This window comes from Amphiura filiformis, chromosome 14, assembly GCF_039555335.1.
Source record: "Amphiura filiformis chromosome 14, Afil_fr2py, whole genome shotgun sequence".
Classification (NCBI taxonomy): domain Eukaryota; kingdom Metazoa; phylum Echinodermata; class Ophiuroidea; order Amphilepidida; family Amphiuridae; genus Amphiura; species Amphiura filiformis.
This window is the reverse complement of record NC_092641.1, coordinates 28,378,954-28,400,944: the sequence shown is the minus strand read 5'-3', so window position 1 is coordinate 28,400,944 and position 21,991 is coordinate 28,378,954. Positions and strand designations below refer to the sequence as shown.

The 21,991-nt window shown below is 35.8% G+C and overlaps 2 protein-coding genes across 2 annotated transcripts; both read right to left on the bottom strand.

Annotated features, from left to right (window-relative positions):
* Positions 1-463: 463 nt before the first annotated feature.
* LOC140169899 (uncharacterized) lies at positions 464-6,664 on the bottom strand. The gene is made up of 4 exons (XM_072193220.1): positions 5,762-6,664; positions 3,753-3,942; positions 2,673-2,834; positions 464-1,412 (listed from the first exon to the last, which is right to left on the bottom strand). The coding sequence occupies exons 1-4, from the start codon at positions 6,576-6,578 to the stop codon at positions 1,262-1,264; spliced, it is 1,320 nt and encodes a 439-aa protein (XP_072049321.1). The 5' UTR covers positions 6,579-6,664; the 3' UTR covers positions 464-1,261.
* A 3,802-nt stretch (positions 6,665-10,466) lies between these two features.
* On the bottom strand, positions 10,467-20,842 carry LOC140168994 (uncharacterized). The gene is made up of 8 exons (XM_072192290.1): positions 20,712-20,842; positions 19,070-19,122; positions 18,166-18,445; positions 17,360-17,499; positions 15,855-16,056; positions 13,565-13,751; positions 12,976-13,137; positions 10,467-11,643 (listed from the first exon to the last, which is right to left on the bottom strand). Exons 1-8 carry the CDS (start codon positions 20,794-20,796, stop codon positions 11,493-11,495), a joined length of 1,260 nt encoding a protein of 419 aa, XP_072048391.1. The 5' UTR covers positions 20,797-20,842; the 3' UTR covers positions 10,467-11,492.
* Positions 20,843-21,991: the final 1,149 nt, after the last annotated feature.

Sequence of the window (21,991 nt, the reverse complement as noted above, 5' to 3'; positions counted from 1 at the left end):
TCAGCTTTTTACCCACGATATCTCAATTTCCAATTTTGTAATACCAGAACTTACGAACTCAATATCTTCGCTTAGGAATGTCCGATTTCACTGCTTTCGATATACCACGTCACAAATACACTGCCGGTTTGAGTTAACTTACATGTACATTTTATTTTAAAATAACTTGATATTAATTCGCAATGTATAGTTTAAGCCTACTATATTATAATAGATAGTGGCCAGCACATTTATAAAGGACTGATTACTCACTACAATCTTCACTCTTATTAACTGTTTTTCTTAATGTGCTTATCATGTTGATTGCTAGTCGTAGTAGGAAACTCCTGCAAAGCTATGGACATGGCATCTTACCTACTCCATTCTATAACAATCTGCCTAGTGCCTTGTGTGTTTTCTCTTCAATCATTTTGTTGAATGTAATTTTATGAATCAAATAAAAAAGATAGAAAGTGACTTCACATAAGTCATGTGTCATTTTATTTATAATAAAGAAGTTATTAAATTAATAAAGTAAGACAATTTATTGATCTATAAGTGCATGTCAAATGGGGTACATTGTTCAATACTGACTGTAGGCCTACATGCATAAATTATGCCCATATTATAGCTAGGCCCTAAAAACTTTATTTTGCATCGGATTTTTCCCATTGAAAAGACAAAACTGATGTTTATGATAGCAACCATTTCATCAATAATATTTTGAGTCATTTTTATCCATAAAACGACACAGGATATGATAGATAACTACTTTCACATCAATATGGTCCATATGATCACAGATTGTTGAGAATCTGTGATATGATGAAGATTTTGATTCTATAGATCTGTTATCAACATGATATCACGCTGTTCAGTGGTCAAGGAGTAAAGACCCCCGGTCAAGGACACTGATATGGCATCATAGGTGATGTAATTTTCTTCTGCTAACTATTATTGTTACGTTTAGGCCTATACCTAGAACTTTTAAAGTCATAATTAGTTCAAACATAACTTTTGTAATACTCACTCGTTTTCATTCGTTGAAACGGCAAAACATACTTACTTTTCCTTACAAATCGAATAACAATAATTTTAAAACATTCCACCTCAAAAAGTAAAATAAAATAATTCTTACCAATACCAATAAAGTTAATCTCTTGAGCATACAAACCCAATCTCAGAAATAGATACCAGCCCGCGTATGGGCTGGCAAAAGCTTTACGATTTTCACTTCTTTTTTTAATTAAGACGGTTTAAACTATTATAGGGCCCTATTAGCTCAAGCTGCGCAATTGATAGGTTCCCCAAAGAATGGGTCAACTTTTCTGTAATGGCATCCGTTGGAGTCAGGTATCTGGAAGTCACTGGTGAAGCCGCCCTCACCTGCTTTCAGGCATGATACAACGGTATTCGGTGGAAGACCAACACATCTGTCAACAGAAAATAGAAAGGAAATGGAGAATTAGCTGAAGGTAAAATATTTGTCATCTTTGATAAGTAATGTAAGTTCCAAACCATTTAAAATTATATCAATTTTCATGGGATATATGTATCTCTCAAAACCCTTCATTATTTCGGAATTGCCGACATTATATATCGGCGTTTAAGGCTGCAGTGTAGTAAAAGTGCCATAACTTCATGATTATTCACGCAAATCATAAAAAGTAAGGCAAGACGGAAAATCACACACAAGAAAAATTAATATTTAGGAACTTTTTAGCTATATACATCATAACAAAAAATAGTATTTCAAAAAGTTTTAATTTGTGTCTTAATCTTCACATTCCAGGAACTATGTTTTATATATATATATTTGCCTATTTTTTGAGATATTGACCATATAAAATGAACTTTTCACACATGCAAATCTGCACAAAATGATGAATAAAATCGGAAATAAAAACAAATGAGAAAACCGTTTCTGGAGCCGCTTTCTCGGTTTTTACGTTGAGCATAATAGCGTACCTATAGATGCTGTATTTATTGATAAATCGTGTACATATATCGTCATTTCATCGATAAAATAAGCATGGAAATAATCGCCGTAGAAGTTAAAAGTAGTCACATTTTGCACTTTGATCGACTCTCGTTTTTTTCCTCACATTGCGTGAACATCGGGTATTAAAGTCTACAGCTCTTTGAGAAATTTGATCGAAATCCATTTGCTTCATAACTTGACATTAAAATCGGACCCAAGAACTTGAAGACCTCCATTTTATGAGCTAAAAGGGAGCATTTCAACCTCGAAGTTAAGCGTCGCGTAGGCGTATAACGTATCGCAACTACGCAATGCGTTGTTTCGCTTGTGTGCCTCGCTGATTCATCAAAGAGTCTCTTTCCTATTAAATTGCGTACATGGGTGGAATAGTGAGTGGATCCGAAGGTGGGGTTGGAAGAAGCGGGCTTTTCAAAAACAAATATTTTGTAGTGCACATTTGCTTTTAATATCCAAACCGCTCTAGCAATACCGTAAAACCTCGTCTATAAAGCATAAGGTGTTTTTGATGAAAGCTAAATTAATATGAAACAGCCGAAAATATGCCGTCTACTAATTTGTAGCAGTAATTTATTTGCCCAAACTCCACAATTTTATAACGTTGTCGATGGATGGCGCCTGGATTAATTTAGCTTTCATCAAAAGCACTCCATATGCTTGTAGACGAGGTTTTACGGTATAAGTCAAAACTTACCTGCAATAATCATCTCTTCCGTCGCCATCTGCATCTTTCATATACCACGTGTCCGTGTGACCAGCATCGAAATAACCAGCAGGTGAAGTATAGGCAGCATTACCTGTTGAACCAGCCAGTGCGCATGACAAGTATTGTGGACGACCAGCATTGGTAATTATCCTAAAATAAAGGTGCAGAGAATATTATAATAGCTTAGTTTATAATCATTACAAAAAAAATCGAGTGCTATAATGTTTCGTTAGAGAGGAGTTCAGATGCAAAAGCCGATACATAGGGCATTTTCACATGTTTATCAACATTTGCCCTGTACAGGCTGTATCAAAATTAAGTATACCGTTTAAAAAATGCCACTAAATTAAAACGTATAAAGTATTTGGTCAAAATGATATAGTTAACAACTGAATCAACCTGTCGTCCTCCAATAACTGTAAAACACTGGCGTGTGACCATTATTAAGAATCAGTGGCTATTTTTGCGAGCCGAGTAAAAATACAGTTGTGCTAAGTCAATTAAAATCATAGCAACATGACAATCACATGTTAACCCCTTACTTTTCAATTGCATACCCTATATTTCAGGGTATGAAATTATACTTAATATAAGGATACGAAGGACGTTGTCAGGGATTTGGAGGCTATCGAAACATTGGTATTTATCACAAATTATATTTTAATATACAGCTGATAACATAGAAATTGTCATAATGAATTCATATAACTGAACAGGAATAATTACAGGACAATCGCATAAACAATCGCTCGGGGTCATTCTTGGTTTGTAACACGCTCGTCCATAATTCAGCAGTGTCATATTGAGGACCTTTTGTTATGAAGGTAGATGTGTTAATATTAAGATGATAACATGGATATTGTTGTCATTGGCACTCAAGGAAAATGACTTGCTCAATCTATTGAACATGGAACTGGACTGGCATAATCACAATCACCCGGGGTTAATGACGCGCTCACCAATATTATATCGAGGACGTTTTCTCTTTAAAGATTTCTATTGTTTCGGAACCTCTGGTGAATGTAACTTTACAGGGGTAAACAAACACTAACAACATATCTTATCTACCTGCAATAGTCATTATTTGCTCCTTGTCCTTGTACATCAACCCAGCCTTTAAATAAATATGGAGTTCCTAATTGCGATAGATAAGTGCGTCTGGGTCTGACGGTGATGCATCTTTCTGTAGGTAATTCCTCGTTAGATGCTGCTGAAGATTCCCCGTTAGATCCCCGATTTGGTTCCAATGTTGGCCTCCCTATATAGATCAGAAACACGGGATATTTATTTTAGAATAGAAGCTATTAGATATGTATTGACCGACAAATTTAAACAAAACCGGTACAACGTTGGCTGTGATATGTATTGAAACAGGCATTAAACACCATGATAATACAGAAATAAAACAGCTCTTTTTAGAGCTATCAAATACAAAACACACTCAGTATACTTGTTACTTTATATCAAAGTTGCTGTACAAAAATATCCTTATCCTGTTGTGTCATAAAACGTAACTGCCCACCTGAATGTCCAACTACGTACTCCGTTAATTATACTGATAATTAAGCTATTTGTGCATCTAAAACGGTGTACACTTTGTGTTTAAAGCAGTAATTTATTTTGTTCTCAACGGAGAAAATGCCCGGGGGTCACTCACTACTTGACTTGCTACGCACCAGTGTCCAAGAAAAGCGTCTAAAAGGATATGTTTCGTAGGGTAGGCGTCGTCGACGTCTTTTTGAAAAAGGGGTACTTTTTCAGAAGGCATCGCCATTTAGGGGGCCTTTTTCAGCCAAATCCGTAGACGTTTAGGGTTAGTAATATTATTGTTTGAGTGAATTTGCACTAATTCGATAAAAATCACCACTTTTTAATTGATTCTTGTTACTTTTGTGCATGTTTTCTTCAGTATCTATATGTCTGCAACATCTAAAAGACACCTTGTGTATCAAATTAGCTCATTTCCCTGTTTACGCCACTTAGGGTATCAATATAGATATTTCTCAGTTGATGCCATTTAGGGGACGTTCATAAATACCTTGGTGGGGGCTGGAAAATTTGTAGGGGGGTCAAAAAAGTTTTGACCTTCCAAAAAGGGGGGGTCAAAAAGTTTTTAACGTGGCAAAAGGGGGGGTCAAGAAAGTTTTGACACCCATAAAGGGGGGGTCTAAAAGTTAAATACAAAATTTGTGCACATTGTCACAATAAAGCCTTTTTCATCCCGATCATAGGTGTAAATAGAGTAAAATACAAAATTTTTACGCACTACGCGCGCACATCCAGTAAAGCATTTTTTTTTAAGCTCCGGTATATATGTATGTAAAGCAACTGCAATTGTTTTTCGTCTGTGCCCCAACATTTTATTTGCCCCCCACCAAGAAACCTGGATACACCCCTGATACATCCGTGCAATAACTTTTGAGAGCTTATTTGAAAGCAATTTATTTATATTTTATGACAATGTAGGCCTATTATAGACATAAGGCTTGTAAGAGTGACACTGATAAATGATAAATTTATTGCGGATCTGTTTGCTTGAATTTGTAACAAGGTTCAAACTGTATAAGTTTAATCCACTATACTAGTAAAATAAAGCATTACTTATAGTGGAAACAAGTGCGGATTATATTAAGTACTAGTATACTTTCATTATGTGGGGGGGGGGGGGAAAAAAGGTTGGGTGTATACAAAAGGGGGGTCAAAAAGTTTTCAGTCCATAAAGAGGGGGGTTCTAAAAGTTTAACATACAGACAGAGGGGGGGTCAACAAAGTTTTGACATACCGAAATCAAAATTTTCCAGCCCCCCCCTACCAAAGTATTTATGAACGTTCCCTTAGGGTATGGTTTTTGCATGTGCTACGCCATTTAGGGTAGGATTTTGCATGTGTTTCGCCATTAAGGGTGCATTCGGACGCGGGTGGGAGGCACTTTTGTGTGAGAGTGACCCTCCCCAGGAGAAAATGAGACTAAGTTCTTGTCTTCATGTTAAGTATTCATATAGTATTTTAAATACTTCCCTCCTCTGACTACTACATCATTAGTCTATGTGGCAGAACAGACAATTCAGCTTACCTACCTGTGATAACTTCTACAGGTGATTGAACAGTAACTTTAATGGGTGGCAATCTGCATTCTGTATTAGTAAGATCATTGAAATAGTCACTAGTGATAGTACATGTGAAAATAGATCCTTCATCAGAATAGACTGGTGTTATATTTAAGTCAAGTCTTCGAATTCCTACAGTATCAACAGGAAGCGTCGTGCTCTCAACAATCTGGCCATTTTTACGCCATTGTAAGTTCACTGGTGGATTGGCTATTTCAGACTCGCAAGTTAGAGTTGATTGTACCCCTAATACGACAACTGTATCTGTTGGTGAATTGGAAGGATTAATACATTCTGGATATAGAGTTGTGTCTGGTCCATATCTGACTTCCAGAGTGGCAACGCGGGATTCATATTCCAAGTTTCCGTTACAAATACCATCATTGTCTTTTGGACACACAGCACAGCGAAACTCGCCTCCATTATCTACACCGTGGGCTGAAGTTATGAACAGTTCAATATTATATTGCCGTGGAGTATTCGGCGGGTCTTCAGGTATTATACCGAGAGTCAATAAATACCTTTGTGACACACCATCTCCAAGTAAAGCGTCCAAGTCATTTTTGCGTACACGAGCATCATCGGAAATGATTGTAGAACCGAGTACCCATGACACAACGTGTGTAGTTCTGTCCAAATACTGGACTCCGCATGTCATGAAAACGGCTACTTCTTCATCTCTCGTTTGATCTTCTGGTTCTTCAACAATTACAGGAACATGTGCAGTTACTGTCACTAAACAATAAGTCAAACACAGTGTTAACACTGTGCTTTTCAAAATAGCCATTTTGGCACTTCTGAGTGGAACTTGTTGCTGTGTATATTTATATTACAGTAGGCTATTCTTCGTACAACAAATCATGAATGCGGCTAGATGCATTATTAACAGTTCGTTCTGCCAATTTTCTTTTGATTGATTGGGTCAGGAGGGTGAGACTGCATACAGGTTGTATCAAAATAAAATGAACAGTTTGAAAAATGCCACTAGATTAATATTAAAGTATATGAGGTACTAGCTGGTCGGCCTTGGTCAAAATGCTCTAGTTGATAGAGCTGAATCAACATCTTGTCCGTCCTCCCACACCGTAAAATCACTGACGTGTGACCATTAATAAGGATTCAATCCACGTGCCGATTTCAGCTCTCCTCAACATGGGCATTGACACCACGTCTTTTGAGAAATCTAGCTAGCCTGCCTGAGGATGTCAACTTCTGCTATTGTGTCTCTGTAGTTCATCAAGGTCTGCAGGAGGAATTGTGAAAACCTTTGATTTTTGATTGCCAAACAAATTCTGCAAGGTGTTTTGTGAATTACTGTAAAGAAAATAGTCATTTAGTCCTTATGAATGGTCGCACGCCAGTGATTTACAGTTGTGGGGATCCAAAATGACGATTCGGCTATCAACTAAAGCATTTTGACCAAATACCTCATACTTTTTTAATGTAGTGGCATTTTTGCAAAATGTTTACTTTATTTTGATACGCACTGTATAGGGACAATGCCAAGAACGTGACAGCATTCTGTGGTTATAAGATGGAAAGCAGTAGCATATCTGGTTAATTCTAAGGGGCTGTGCAATAATTATGTGTACACCCGGGGGTGGTGAATACTCAAACAGTCCTGTACAATGATTTTATAAAGTCGATAATATATTATCGACTTACATCACATGGGCGCAGCCATTTGCAGTTGGCGCCAGAATGTCTGGCATGTGGCTTGAAGCTCTGCGGGTGGTCTTTCTGTAGTTTTCAATGGGAAGATAGTAACTGTGGCCGTTTTTCTGCTTAGAAAATTGTATTTTTTGCTAATTTATAACAATTTTACAGAAAATCCTCTCTATAACTTTTTAATCTCTCGACAATGTTTTTACAAATATTGTTTTGTGCATTGTATGTGAAACTTAGAATCTCCCAATGCTCAGAATTTTTGTAGTAGGCGCTTTATTTTCATGATTTGTTTTCAAAATGCTCCTATTAATTTGTGTGTGTAGCCGAAAATCATCCAGACATCTGACAATGGGTGGTCTGCTAATGGCTGCCTCCATGAGCTGTACTCGATAATATATTATCGACTTTATAAAATCATTGTACAGGACTGTAAACCCCCCCCCGCCTGCCAAAAAATCTTTGCCACCCCGGCCCCCTTCCAATAATTCACCACCCTGGGAGACACATAATAATTGCACCACCCCTAGTTTAATGGTCCTTATTCTAACTATTTTCTGTCGGATATTAATGTATGCATCTGTTCTTGCTAGTGAGGAATATATATTTACCATAATCATGTACGTGGGCCATTCTCAGTGATCTGCTCCAAATAGGGGGTTTTGGTCAAACTATTTTGGTTTAAACATTATTGAAACTTTGTCCTTAAGTGTGGAAGCAGAGGTGTCAGTAGTTTTCTTTTAAGGGAAGACCCTCATCAAAAACATCCATTTATGGTCATATTTCATTGTCAATCCAGGTAAAAGAGCAGACTTTTTCTTTCACATAATTTTTATTCCACAAAAATCGCACTTACGGTTCCCAAGAAATTGCAACTTGAAGTGAAGCATCTTGCACGATCAAATGTATTTTTATGTATCTTATTGTTTTCAAGCTGTGATATTTATTATGTATTTTATTGTTCTTCAAGTGGCGATATATAATAATTTTACAGTAAAAAATCTCAAAAAGCAAATAAGCTTTTATCATGTTATCTTCACAACAAATTGTAATAAATGCCAGCTTTTTTACATATTACATGTAATAAGTTTTCATCTAATTTGCATTAAAAAAATTAAAAGGTGTTTCTAGATATAAACGCATTTTCGCAAAAATGATGATTTTAAACTTTCAAAATTGTCAGTGGACCCTATTCTTTAACGGATTTCTATGAATGTACCTCATATCATTTGTCATATCTTTTTTGGTGTTTGGGGGCTTTTTGCTGTTTTTGACCAAAATAAAGGTTTTAAAAAAAATCTGACTCCAACACTTTTTTAATATGACTTTTCTCTTTCATCTAATATAAAAACCAAGTTCCTTGCTCATTTCCCTGGGTCCATAGGCTATTTTGAAATTTGACACCTTCAAATCCAAGATGGCGGCCAATTAAATATGCGAATTAGGTGAAAATAATTTTTTCCCTTTTAATAACCCAAAGGTCCTACAGACCAAATTTGGTAATCATAGCACCTTTATTAAAGAAAAAGTGATTTTGATGAGGGTCTTCCCTTAACAACACATGTTTAATTTTAGGTGTAAATCTCTTCAGGGAAGTCATTTACGGTACCGCGTTTTTGTTTTTGTTTTTCAAGGAAATTGTTAAATGTTGGAGGAAATGTTTGAAATGCTATGGTTCGATAGTCAATTAAACAAAGCAAAAAGTCAATCTACCACTTTTTACCCCTGAGGAGTAACCATGTTACCCATGTGCCTCAAACATTTATAACGATCACTTGATGAAATCCGCCCAACATTATGGACGTCAGAAGTGGATGTAAAAGTAGATAAAAAATTGATAAAAAAACTGGGTCATTCGGTGAGAGATTATCACAAATTTGTCCAAAATTCTTGAAAAAGAGGATCTTTTGGTGACAAGAAAGGGGAGTCATTGGGTGAGAGGGAGTTCAGTAAAACAAAAAGGGGCTCATTGGTTGGGTGAGAATGAGTTGAAAAATTGAGATCAATATGGCCGCACATGCGACTTTCACCGGATTGTTGGCAAAATATAATAGGAAATCAATTAGTGCACATAGGAAAAAAATCTGTTACGGAGGTAGGGGATACCAGTTCCCCTTAGAAAAACGATAGTTGATTATGTTTTTCGTTGCCAAAGTAGCAGTCAACACAGAAGAATGTCACAACATAATTGAACATTTGATAAAACTTATTTTATTTAACATCACGTTGTCAACTCATAGTTAACCCTCGGACATAACTGTTCCAACTGACAAGCAGGGAACTATTTGATGCAACATAGAGTCAAACGAACTGTGAGTTAAGATGTTAAAGCACGGTTGTTTCATGGGATCATTTATTAATTTTTGGAACGAAACACTACCAATAGTCATCCCACTAATACACGCTTATATTTCATAGCTCTCTCTTCCATAGATTCTCGTTTTATATCAAATTATTCATCTTTTCTGGTTTTTTATTTTTTGTGTGTGGTAATTTTTATTCTATAAACTGCACATTTGTGTGCAAATTGAGGGCGCTATTTACATACATTTTAATTTTAAATTAGCTAACTGATATGTGTTATTTCTTACATGTCATTATAAAAGGTTTTTTTTAAATATCCTTGCCATTTGTTAGTCATTTTCTGACGTTCTAATGCTATTATACAAGTGTCTACACCTTCTAAAGATGCAAATAAGATTTAAGATAAATAGCGCCATCATTGTTCACCTTTTCTTTAAAATGACTACAGTTTACATGCCATCAAACAACCTTGGAAAGCAGGAAAAACTTGACGCAACACGCAATAAGGACATAAAATCCACCAAAACTCTCCAATTATTGTTGCGTCACAATTCGTCGGCTGTATTCCATAGTGGCGTATAGTGATTTTTGGTTATTTTTTTGAAAATTGGCACATATGTTTTAATGATGTTCTCTTTCATTTTTCTAAGTCTCATCAGTCATAATTAGCTAATTAATTAGTAATTAATTAATTAAATGTGGCGTATAGTTACAAAGTGACATTTTTGTATTCCATAGTGGCGTATCGACCATACGCCACTTTTTATACACATTTTATAATTATGAAATATCGGCAAAAATGAAAAACATCGTATGTCATAGTGGCGTACACGTATCGGACCTATACGCCACTATGGAATACGAACGACGAAAAGTAACGCCATATTGATTACACGGCGACCGAGGTGGCGTACGGTTAACGTGAGGTTGGGGTATTGCGTTTTGTTCGTTTTCCATAGTGACGTATAGTTTTATTTTCAGTTTGCCAGCAATAGTATGTATTTATTTCTTTTGAAAAATATATAACAATAAAATCTATTTAGTTTACTACAGAAATTTCACATCATTTACAAAATATAATGAATGTCTGATTTACACAACTCGATTTTAAATTGGCATTTCTTCAAACCCGATTTTCTCGAAAAGTTGTTTATTCGCGGCGCCCCACTATACGCCACTATGGAATACGGACGACGAATTCCACTTATATTTACATAGCGCAATAACTTTCTAATTAAAAAGAGTGATAAGTCACTATTTCGTAAAGTATAAATGCTCAGTTTTGGAGAAATTTATATTTAAAAAATTTGTATATTAGGGGTGGTCTTAACCCTGGAATTATGAAAACATTTTAAATTGTTGGTCTAAAGTATATAATAAAGGTATACATATTCATAATAACGACTTGTTGAATCCATGCGTGAGGTCAAATTTGGGTAAAAATGCTCATTTTTGGAGACACCCCCCCCCCAAGGCAACCACCTTTTTGTTTAAAGTATATTAATAGCACAATTCTCCAGAGAAGATTGTTTTCTTATTAATTTTTAAAACCTATAACGCATATTTTACTTTACTTAAGTTTGAGAAAATTTTGGAAATGTTCACCAAAATGGTTAAAATATACTATTATATTATTGAGAACAAAACATAAAAACATAGTTTTCACCAAAATTTGAACTATTTAGAAATGTACTCTTTTAGAGGGTTTACACTTTTACAGGGCCCTATTAGCTCAAACTGCACAATTGATAGGTTCCCCAAAGAATGGGTCAACTTTTCTGTAATGGCATCCGTTGGAGTCAGGTATCGCGAAGTCACTGGTGAAGCCGTTCTCACCTGCTTTCAAGCATGACACGACGGTATTCGGTGGAAGACCAACACATCTGTGAACAGAAAGGAAATGGAGAACTAGCTAAATAAAGCAAATTTTGATATTTTTGATATTAGTAATGGGTACCAACACCGAGGTATGCCGACATATACCAGAGTTTTATGGGATAGCACAAGTTCGTTTTTTTCTGCGTCGCGGTAATCTGAATCTTCTGAAGAACAATAAAACCAATTTACAATAATTTTGACCAATTTTGATTTAATAATGCAGATGGGTTTAACCGATTAATTGACAGCCTCAACCCCACTTTACCACGTCAGATGTTGTGTAGAAAGTTCTTATTTTGAACCCCTGTCTGAAATATATGTTTTCTTTACATTATATGAACAAAATAGTTGTATCCCCGTCCTCTATGGATTTCCACCTGATACTACTCTGAGCCGGTGGAATTATATGATACAGGCTGTATCAAAATGTATTGTTCTTCATTATTATTCATCTGTTTTTGGTGCCTTTGAAAAGCCAGCATCTTTCAAACGTACCATTGGATCAACTTTAATTAACCAGACTTTTAAAGACAGAATATATCAAAATGATTGAAACTGTTGGTTATTGAAAAGCCTGCTTCTTCCAAACGCAACTTTTGAGTCGTCTTGAATGTCCATAATTTTCATGACTATTTATGACATTAATTAACATGTTATGTTGCATGTCCATAGTCAATATTTTGACATGTAAAGAGCAAATTTCAAGTGTATCTAATAGTGTGTTCGTAAGAGGCGGGCTTTTCAAAAACACCAACAAATGGATGAAGAACAAGCATTTTGATACAGCCTGTGGAATGCCTTTGCTTTCAAAGGAAGCCTCCGGAAATTACAACATTATGCCTTCTATGTTAGAAAAATAATTATCAAGCACGAATCTCATGGTTTTATTTAAAACAAACTCATATTGACCATAAAAAACGAATAAAAACAGCCGTCTCTTAACACGCGATATTCAAAATTCCGGCGTCGAAATTGTCTAAGGCAATGACGTCATGGTTATTTGTGCTCAACTGTCGTCAGCCTCCATTGTATTATTGGGACGTCATTGCACAAGACAATTTCGGCTCCGGGAAATTTTGAATATCGCGTGTTGAGACACGGCTCTTTTATGGTCAATATGAGTTTAAAACCATGTGATTCGTGCTTCATATTAATTTTCTTAACTTATAACGCATAATGTTGTGATTGCGGGAGACTTCCTTTAATATCCAAGCCGCTTTGGTTTGGTATAAAGTACAGCTGAAAATCCCCCGGGAAACTCCACACGGATCACGTACATTTTAATATAACAAACAAAACAAACAAAACATTAAGAAATAAAACCTTACTAAACATACCTGCAATAATCATCTCTACCGTCGCCATCTGCATCTTTCATGTACCACGTGTCCGTGTGACCAGCATCGAAATAACCAGCCGGTGAAGTATAGACAGCATTACCTGTTGAACCAGCCAGTGCGCATGACAAATATTGTGGACGACCGGCATTGGAAATTATCCTAAAATAAAAGGGCAAAAGAATGTATAATGGTATAACCACATTGTCGAAAACAATAAGGGAGGTATAAGATCTAACCCAATGCTACCCTTTTCCCATCCATTTTTCAGGAATGATCAATCACTTCCGACTGCAACCGGAGGTCCCGAGTTCAACCACTTGTAAATTATACACACTGAATGCTCTGATGAAGACAAATCAGTTGTCAACAGTGGCGTAGCCAGCACTTTTTCAGAGGGTGGACAAAGGGAGGCAAGACAAATTTTTTTAGGGGGACAAACATTGACGAAAATGGCCAATATGGGCTAAAAGGTACCAAAGTACCATCTACAGGCGGCAAGACTTTCACAGAAGGGCAGTTGCCCCCATTTGTCCCTTTGGCTATGACACTGTAATCACATTTATTGACTGCTTATTATAGTATCTACCTGCAATAGTCATTGTTTGCTCCTTGTCCTTGTACATCAACCCAGCCTTTAAATAAGTAAGGGGTTCCTAATTCAGATAGATAGATATGTCTGGGTCTGACGGTGGTGCATCCTCCTGACGATCCCCCTGACGATCCCCCGTTAGATCCTCCTGTTGATCCACCATTTGATCCCCCTGTTGGTCTCTCTATATAATTTAGATCAGAAAACACGAGAGTTTTAGTTAAAGGTACTTGCCCATCAATTTCATTCAGGGGCGTGTTTGAAAAACGGCACAGCACATTAGTAAAAAGAATAAAAAATACTAAAATTTTCACCGCGTTTCGAACCACTGCCAATTGCACTATGAATGCTAAAGATGGCTACTGTGCCACGGTGACTGTGGTTAACATTCGGCGATTTTCAAAGATATACTTATCAACAGGTTTCTAGTGTATTGAAAATCAAATTATGGTAGGAATACAGTCATAGAAAGACATGAGACTCTACTTGTCTGTTTGTTTTTCATTTAATACAAATTAATTTTGATGAATTGAACTTGTACGACTCTTAGGACTCGTGATAACCCAGCAAACACAAAAACGTTTTAAAAACATTTTAAATAAGTTATATTTTGGCTTTTGGTTTAGGTAAAAACGTTTTAATAACATTAAAATGTCGGGTTATATAAAGGTCATGATAACGTTGTAAAACATTTTGTATGAAAACACACTACGACAATATTTTTAAATGTTTTCAAAAAATGTTATTGTAAACTATTTTTGCAAATATTTTTGCAAAATATTGTGTCAATACTTAAATAACATTATGTTAAAATATTTGAACCCAGCAAACACAGATATGTTCTTAAAATGTTTTTTTCAAAACCTTTTAATAACATTTAAATGTCGGGTTATATAAAGGTCATGAAAAGGTTTTAAAACGTTATTGAAAATATTTTGGGCAAACATTTTTCGCAAAATATTTTTTCAACCCCAAAATAATATTCTGTTTAGAATGGTTTGTATCAAGTTTTCAAGAATGTTTTTGGAATGTTATTAAAACGTTTTTATACCCTTTATATAACCCGACGTTTAAACGGTTTCTGTAAAACATTTTTGTTTGCTGAGCAGTAGATTATCAAAAATGTTTTTAAGGTTATGAAAACGTTTTATACTCTTAATATACCCTTTATATAACCCGACATTTAAACATTTTCTGACAACCTTTTATAACCTTTTGCGAATGATGTCGAAAACGTTTTGTGTTTGCTGGGAAGCGACGATTAATTTTGTAATAATAAAATGAAAACGCTGGATCATTCACGACGTCATTTGTAATTCATGTCAAAACCTGGGGAGGACCACACACATCCGTGTATACGTGCGCAATCGATACTCAATGATCCAGACAATACCGTTTGAATATACCGCCCTTATTTATGCACCTGCTTGACACATCTTGTCACTTGCGGGAAGATATACTATAGGCCTACCCTAATAGCTTACAATAGATACCCCACCGTAAATAGCTCTCTTCATTACCTCGCTGTGCCATTACGCGTAGTGTACGTACTTTTGAACCATATTTTGTTCACAAATGATAGGAAGGGACTGTTTTCAGCTAAAATGTTGGTTATCAGCAGATGCTTAATGATAATGGGAAGTGTTGCAGAAAGGTAAGCGTACTCTTTATTAATGAATTTAAATTGGAAATCCAAAAAGGAAATGTCAGGTCAAAATTCTCACCTTAGAATTATTGTGAAATAAAATCAAACCAAATTTAGGCTCCACAAACAACGTCCAATTATTCCCATTGTGCTACACGTGCATATAATAAATTATGATTTGGGGCTAATTTGAGAAGAGTTAATGCCTCGAGTTTCGAAATACACCGAGTGATGTTTTTTGATCGAAAACATCGACAATTCAAGACTCTGTAAAAACAAATCAAGAATTATCTGGGATAATTACAACTAAGTATAATGAAAGTTATGATCTAAGCTACCAGATGCATTATTAATTTCCTGACTATGATATTTAGTTGTGGGAAAAGATTACTTTAATGTTTTGGCGGGATTATTTCCCGCCAAAAATTTCAACCAAAAAGAGCATGTAGCCTTAAAGCCATAAGAAACAGAATTGCATTTCTGTTCCACATAATGGTATTTTTTACTCTAAAATATGTCTCCTTTTAAGTTTGACCCGAACAGATGAGACGAAAGAAAACGGCTCTTTTTGGAGCCATAAAATGAAAACGTCAATAAACTTGTAACGTTATAGAAAATTTGCTTCAAAATATCCTTTAGTACCTTGTTGTGTTGTAACAGTGACTGCCCCGCTTGATTTGCCAACTACTCTGTTATTAAGAGGGTATACGATTACTCGATAAGTTGTTCCTGCATGTAAACCAGTGACATCTAGGCTCCTTGCTGAAGATGATGCATCTGCTATTATTGAGTCTCTGGTGGAGTTTACTTTTACGCGATATCCAGTAACACTCCCTGAACCAGACTGAAATCAGAAGATAACAAACTGTATAAGTTTTAAAAAAGCTAATAAACACTTTGAGCACATTTCGGAATGTAATAATAATAATACAAAAATACACTAACATATCATGTAAAGGCTCGGCAAGTAAAATTGTTTTCTTCTGATAATCGTATTATATTACATAAAAGCAGCCGTTTTGAAACTTTTCTAGAATAGCCATTTGTACGTCACATACGGTTGTGTGCAAAAGAATAAATTCACTACAATCGTTCAAATCGATTATTTGATGGAAATTGTGGAACATTAATTATAAACGGTAACGCGTAACGTCAGCAATTAAGCATTACTGTATAGTGTTGCAATATTGTAATACAATATTTTAATGCTCTGCGTGTTAGCCGTAGACTTTAACATTAAGGGGGTACTACACCCCTGTCCAATTTTGTGCCTATTTTTGCATTTTTCTCAAAAATTATAGCACATTGGTGACAAGTAAGATATGTATATTATAGGGGCAAGGACTACAACTACTGTACTGAAAATTCAGCAACTGAAAGCACGTAGTTATTGATTTATTGATCAAATATTGGTTTTCCCTCATTTTGACTGTAACTCCGCAGGAGAAAAATGCAAAAATGGGTACAAAATTGGACAGGGGTGTAGTACCCCCTTAAAAGTAGAAGTTTTGAGTCCTATCTCAAGAACCACTGGACCAATTAGTAGGCTTATTTGTACTCATAAAATATGGTTATGAAAATGTACAATTCTGAAATGTTTAAATTTTTGTTACTATTCTTGATCGGAAAGAACACACAAAATGTCGAGATTTCCCTATGCTGACGAATACCAAAAACGGGAGTGCACGGTGGGTATATTATCCAGTCAGGACTCTTCAACCCCTCCCCTCCCCGCCTAATTGTAAAAACCCAAAATTAAGAAAAAAAACTTTTTCAATTATTTTTCAGCAATTCAGTCCCCCAAGAGTTTATGATGCCACCACTGAATGGCGCCCTCTATAGTCATTATAATACAAAGAGCGGTTTTGTATTTGACGGTAACAGAGTTCAAGTGTACTGTTTGGGGGAAGACGATATGATACCCATGATGTCAGTTGTCTAATTGCTATATTATCAGTCCATGTGACACATACGGTCAGTCTACTCTGAAGTACAAAGTACAGACGCGGACGCACACATTGTTCCGACTTTGAAGCCACGCATACCTGCAGCAGAGACGCAATACTACGCACTGTTAACGCGCTGTATACGCGCGGGTTTTCACTTTGTACTTCAAACTGTACAATGCCAAATAGTACGATTCCTACCTGCTGCCAATGAACTTTCAGTGATGTTGGGCTTAATATGGCAACGCTCGTTATTCGGACGGTGACACTCCCAGTATCATGGTCTCCTTGGCCTCCTTGTCCGTTACCGATGTCTCCACCTGAATTGTCAGGAACGGCTCCTATTATATCAGTCATGTAAAGATATGAATAAAACATTTGAAATATGTTCTTAAAGAGGTCAGGTAAATATGAACATTTTAGCATGCGTATAATTAAGAATTGGCATTGGGTAACAATTGCCTTAAAGAACCATTGCACAGTCCTGTTTGGTCATATCGACATCAATGGTTTAATAGCTAATTGATGAAAATACAGTTAGCATATCGTAATGGAGTGAGGGTATAATAGCTTGTTATCTTCCCCATGTAACATCATGGTCATCTCAATGACATAGAAAACTCGGTCTTACCTTCTTATATCCCTAACCCTAACCCTAGCTCTAATCCTAAACTATAACCTTAACCACATTCTTAATCTCTAACCATAAACCCTAAAACCCGGGCCTAACATCAAACCTTACAATTCGTGATAATCCTTACATGAAGGTAGAACCGAAAACCCGGGTTGAAGTGAAAATGTTTATTAGGCAGAGGTAACGTAATGAAAAACAAATGAATAAATTAACATTTTCGGTATATACCGAAAAGCCTTGAATGCAACACTACATACGGTATTAAGTCACGCCGATGCGGACATAGTTAGCGAAATGTGTAAATCATCATTACGTATATGTAGGGCAAAAGTTTTGGGATTTACCGAAATGGCAGTTCCGGCATTCAACCTACCTGTCACATACACATTGACACTGTCGTAATCACTTCCCGATACACATCTGTACAGTCCGGCATCTTCTTGAATCACACCCCTGATCTTCAACTTATACATGGATCTACCTCTAGATATATCAGCTTCCAAACTAATCCGCTCATTGTCGTTGAGTAATTGGTCTCCACTTGATATTACCTTCCCATCTTTGGTCCATGTACCGGTCCCCCTGTCTCTTGATACCATGCATTGTAAAGTAATTGTTTCACCAGGGTTGATAGCGAGGACATTTCCATTATTCTTCAAAAAAGATGAGAAGCAAAATACGCCCTTATAACAGTGATAAAACTTGACAACTAAAGGCCCATGTGCCTATACTGCCTGGGCTATGCTGGTAAACTTATAAAACCAAAATATTTTACATGCAGCTGAAATAAACCAAATCGGTATTGAAATTTGCAATGCATTGTGGGACAGTTTATGCAGTTTTGGGAGACTATTCTCGTTGACCTATCGGGAGAATTATTCTTGTGCGTACCAAATTTCATTTAAATGTTTTATTAGAATAAAAATTGTTTTAAAAATTATGATTATTTCATAATTAATTATTTAAAATATGTCAGAGGTCAAAATGTGAAGTGTCCCAAAACTGCTCTCAAAAACGAGAAGTTACAATGCCTATTAGGCTAGGTTAATTTTAAAAAAACTAGTTCCGAAGCAACTGTAAAATAAGTAATGGCATTTTAAATCCAGTGGTGACGAATGAAATGACATTGAGAAAAGACGAGTATATTTTGTTTCGGTTTTACTGTGATATTAGCGTGTGAAGCCGATTTCAATCTAATTTCAATCAAAATCTAATTTTGTTATTTGATAGGCTATTGCAATAACAAAGGCATCAAAATAAACGTTGATTTTACTTACTGTGTGTTGCATTCTTCCCGGGTCTTCTAACAGAGTCACTGTCAGTGAGTTAACTGTAAAATGTTAATAAAAATAATTTTATCAGCCTAGTCCATCAAAATAAACAATAATTACACCAGATTAGATCAAAGAGTTCGTATGCATGCAATATTATGCCTTAACGTTGAGTATTTTCCCGGGAGTATTTTGTGATCCCAGCAAAAATATAAGTTTGCGAATTATGCATGATTATGTCACTTCTCCACAGATCACTGTGTTCAATTTTGGCGATATTTTTGCTACATCTTTTAAATTGCTTTCAAAATGTGTGTGATCAAACCAAGGATTGAACTACCTTACAGTATGTACAGGTGCGATAACATTTGGTTCCACTGTAACTTCTAACAAAAATACTTTAGCTTTACAACACATTTGTAGTTTACTGTTCGTCTCAGTCGTCTATAGCTATTACAGTTGTCGTTATACCGTAAAACCTCGTCTACAAGCATATAGTTTATTATGTTTATTTTGATGGTGAAAGCTAAATCAAAATGTTTATTTTGATGGTGAAAGCTAAATTAATCCAGGCACGATCCATCGACAAAATTATAATATTATAGAGTTTAAGCAAATAAATTACCGAAACAATAATATCACAAACAAGTAATATAATAACACCAATCTATTGTATTGGCATAATTACGGTCGTTTCGTATGAGTTAATCTTTCATCAAAAACACCATGCTTGTAGACGAGGTTTTACGGTATTTCACTGAGATGACCAGTATGATCGTATAATCATGATAAACACCAGTGTGTTAAGTGATCCATATCAGTTCAGTCCAGCTTTCCAGAAAATGACTTTCGCCTGAGGCAATTAGGGAATAATAGTATTTTTTTTTTTTAAATAATTTAACAGGTTTAATGCTGACAGCATGTTTGGTGGCCAGCGCAAAATGATTTTATTTATCCATCTATTTTAGCTAAAAAGCTGATAAAATATGATTGGTCATGGAATCTGTAAACGTAATGTTCAAAAATGAAAGGAAAACTAACCAATTTTATTCTGATCTCTCTCAAATCTCTTCGATATATCGGTTCGACAAAAGAGTATTTCAAAGCGGTAAGACTTGGCACAATTGTTATTAAATTCATCCACACTCGTAACTTGTCTAATAGACATAAGTTCAAAACTCTTTTCTCATTTTGTTAAAAAAATAGTAAACATCTCAACAACAAAAAAGTCACTAACCCTCCTTAAATAATGACCATTATTTAAAAACGGGTGATTGTATTGCAAATCTGTAAATTGGTTGGAAGCAGAATTTATTTCTGCACATTTTGACACCTTTGAAGCAATTGACATCACAGCGTACATTTAAATCAATGTACCGCAGGATTTGAAAGTGTAATGGAAGGAAATCTGTGTGATGATATCTGAGTGTTTTTGTATTGCAAAGATTTGTATGTAAAAATGAGGTGTCAAAATACGCAGAAATAGATTCTGCTTCCAACGCATTTTACAGATTTGTAATACAATAGCCCCTTTTGAATAATGGCCATTATTTAAGGGGGTTTAGTTACTTTTTTGAGATGTTTATTTATAAGTACTTCTCAAAAATAACAACAACAAAGTGAACCATAGTTTAAGCCTGCAACTTACCACTGGTGGCAACAAGAGCCAACAAAAGAATCTGCATAGACGTCTTCATTTTATCTTCCCTCCAAATCGCATTGGTCTGATACATTCACTTGTTTCACTACCGAACGCCAAAGAAGATAAAGAGACAGAGACTACCATTGGCTCACTTTTATAACATAACCTTCTCCTACATCCCACATGATATACCGGAACCATGGTGATTTTAGCCATTGAAACTTCCTCATTATCATGATGCTCATCAAAACCAAAATATGACGTTAGTTTGGCTTTCATGTCATACACCTGATAGCAGGTACATTGTTTTGATCAAGTTCGTTTGCACTATGTTTGTACTAATCAACGTCAAGTCCGCTTATCATCCTTTTGAAGTCTGCCTTACAACTGGGCCCGGGGGAGGCAATCTTGGAATTTAGTTTGGTTGCCATAAAGATATATTACATTAAACTATAATATCATAGTCGCATATACAGGGTAAAAAAAAATTACGAAGTCAGTAATGATAAGGGTATTAATTCAAATTCTGGCAAACATATTGCACCTGGGAGATCTCGGAAAAGAGGATACAAATAAAGAGTTTGGTTCCGAAAGGCGCTAACTCCAACGGTTGCTTTGTGTAAAAAAGAAAATAACTCGGGTGTTAAAAGTAGCACCGGTTGGAGTTGATAGAGGACCGCGCCCATGGGTGTTATTTTTAACACTTTTGGGTGTTATTTTTTACTGTTTTAACACTCTTAGTGTCATTTTTGTCATCTGTAAGGTATAACAAAAACAACAAAAGTGTTAAAAAAACAAAACCCCTGGGTGCGGTCCTCTATTGAGTCCAAACACCCGATTTAACACCCGAGTTAGCACTTGTTCAGTGCCTATATGGGACCATGACAACCCCTCTCTGACATTACAAAATCCACTAGTCCTATCCTCGGCGCAAGCGCCTCGTTACCCCCCAGGAACTAGAACTAGTTCTAACCCGAGTTTGTGCAGTGCAGTAAAATTGCCAATCTAATAGCATTGGACCACTATGATAGTTATAACATTTCCTTTTGTTACCTTTCAAAAATAATTGCAAATATCTTTAACATTCCACGTCCGAAGAAGAAAATAATATAGATAAAATAAGATTTTTGTTGTTGTTCTAAAAAGAGTTAAACACTAGTGGAAATTTATAATAAGAATTCTTTCAAAGCGATGTGTGGTAGCTGAGGATCAAGGATGTGAATGAGGGTATTATAATCTTTTAGTATGGTCACCCTTGCTACCACACTAAAAGGTTATAATGCCCT

Excerpts from the sequence above, each read along its gene's own strand:
- LOC140169899 (XM_072193220.1), bottom strand. The coding sequence starts at position 6,578 with ATGGCTATTTTGAAAAGCACAGTGTTAACACTGTGTTTGACTTATTGT. Across the intron at positions 3,943-5,761 it reads ACCTGTAGAAGTTATCACAG|GGAGGCCAACATTGGAACCA; the intron begins GTAGGTAAGCTG and ends TGATCTATATAG. Across the intron at positions 2,835-3,752 it reads GCAAATAATGACTATTGCAG|GATAATTACCAATGCTGGTC; the intron begins GTAGATAAGATA and ends CCTTTATTTTAG.
- LOC140168994 (XM_072192290.1), bottom strand. The coding sequence starts at position 20,796 with ATGTATCAGACCAATGCGATTTGGAGGGAAGATAAAATGAAGACGTCT. Across the intron at positions 19,123-20,711 it reads GGCTCTTGTTGCCACCAGTG|TTAACTCACTGACAGTGACT; the intron begins GTAAGTTGCAGG and ends AACATTTTACAG. Across the intron at positions 17,500-18,165 it reads TGTCAATGTGTATGTGACAG|GAGCCGTTCCTGACAATTCA; the intron begins GTAGGTTGAATG and ends CTGATATAATAG.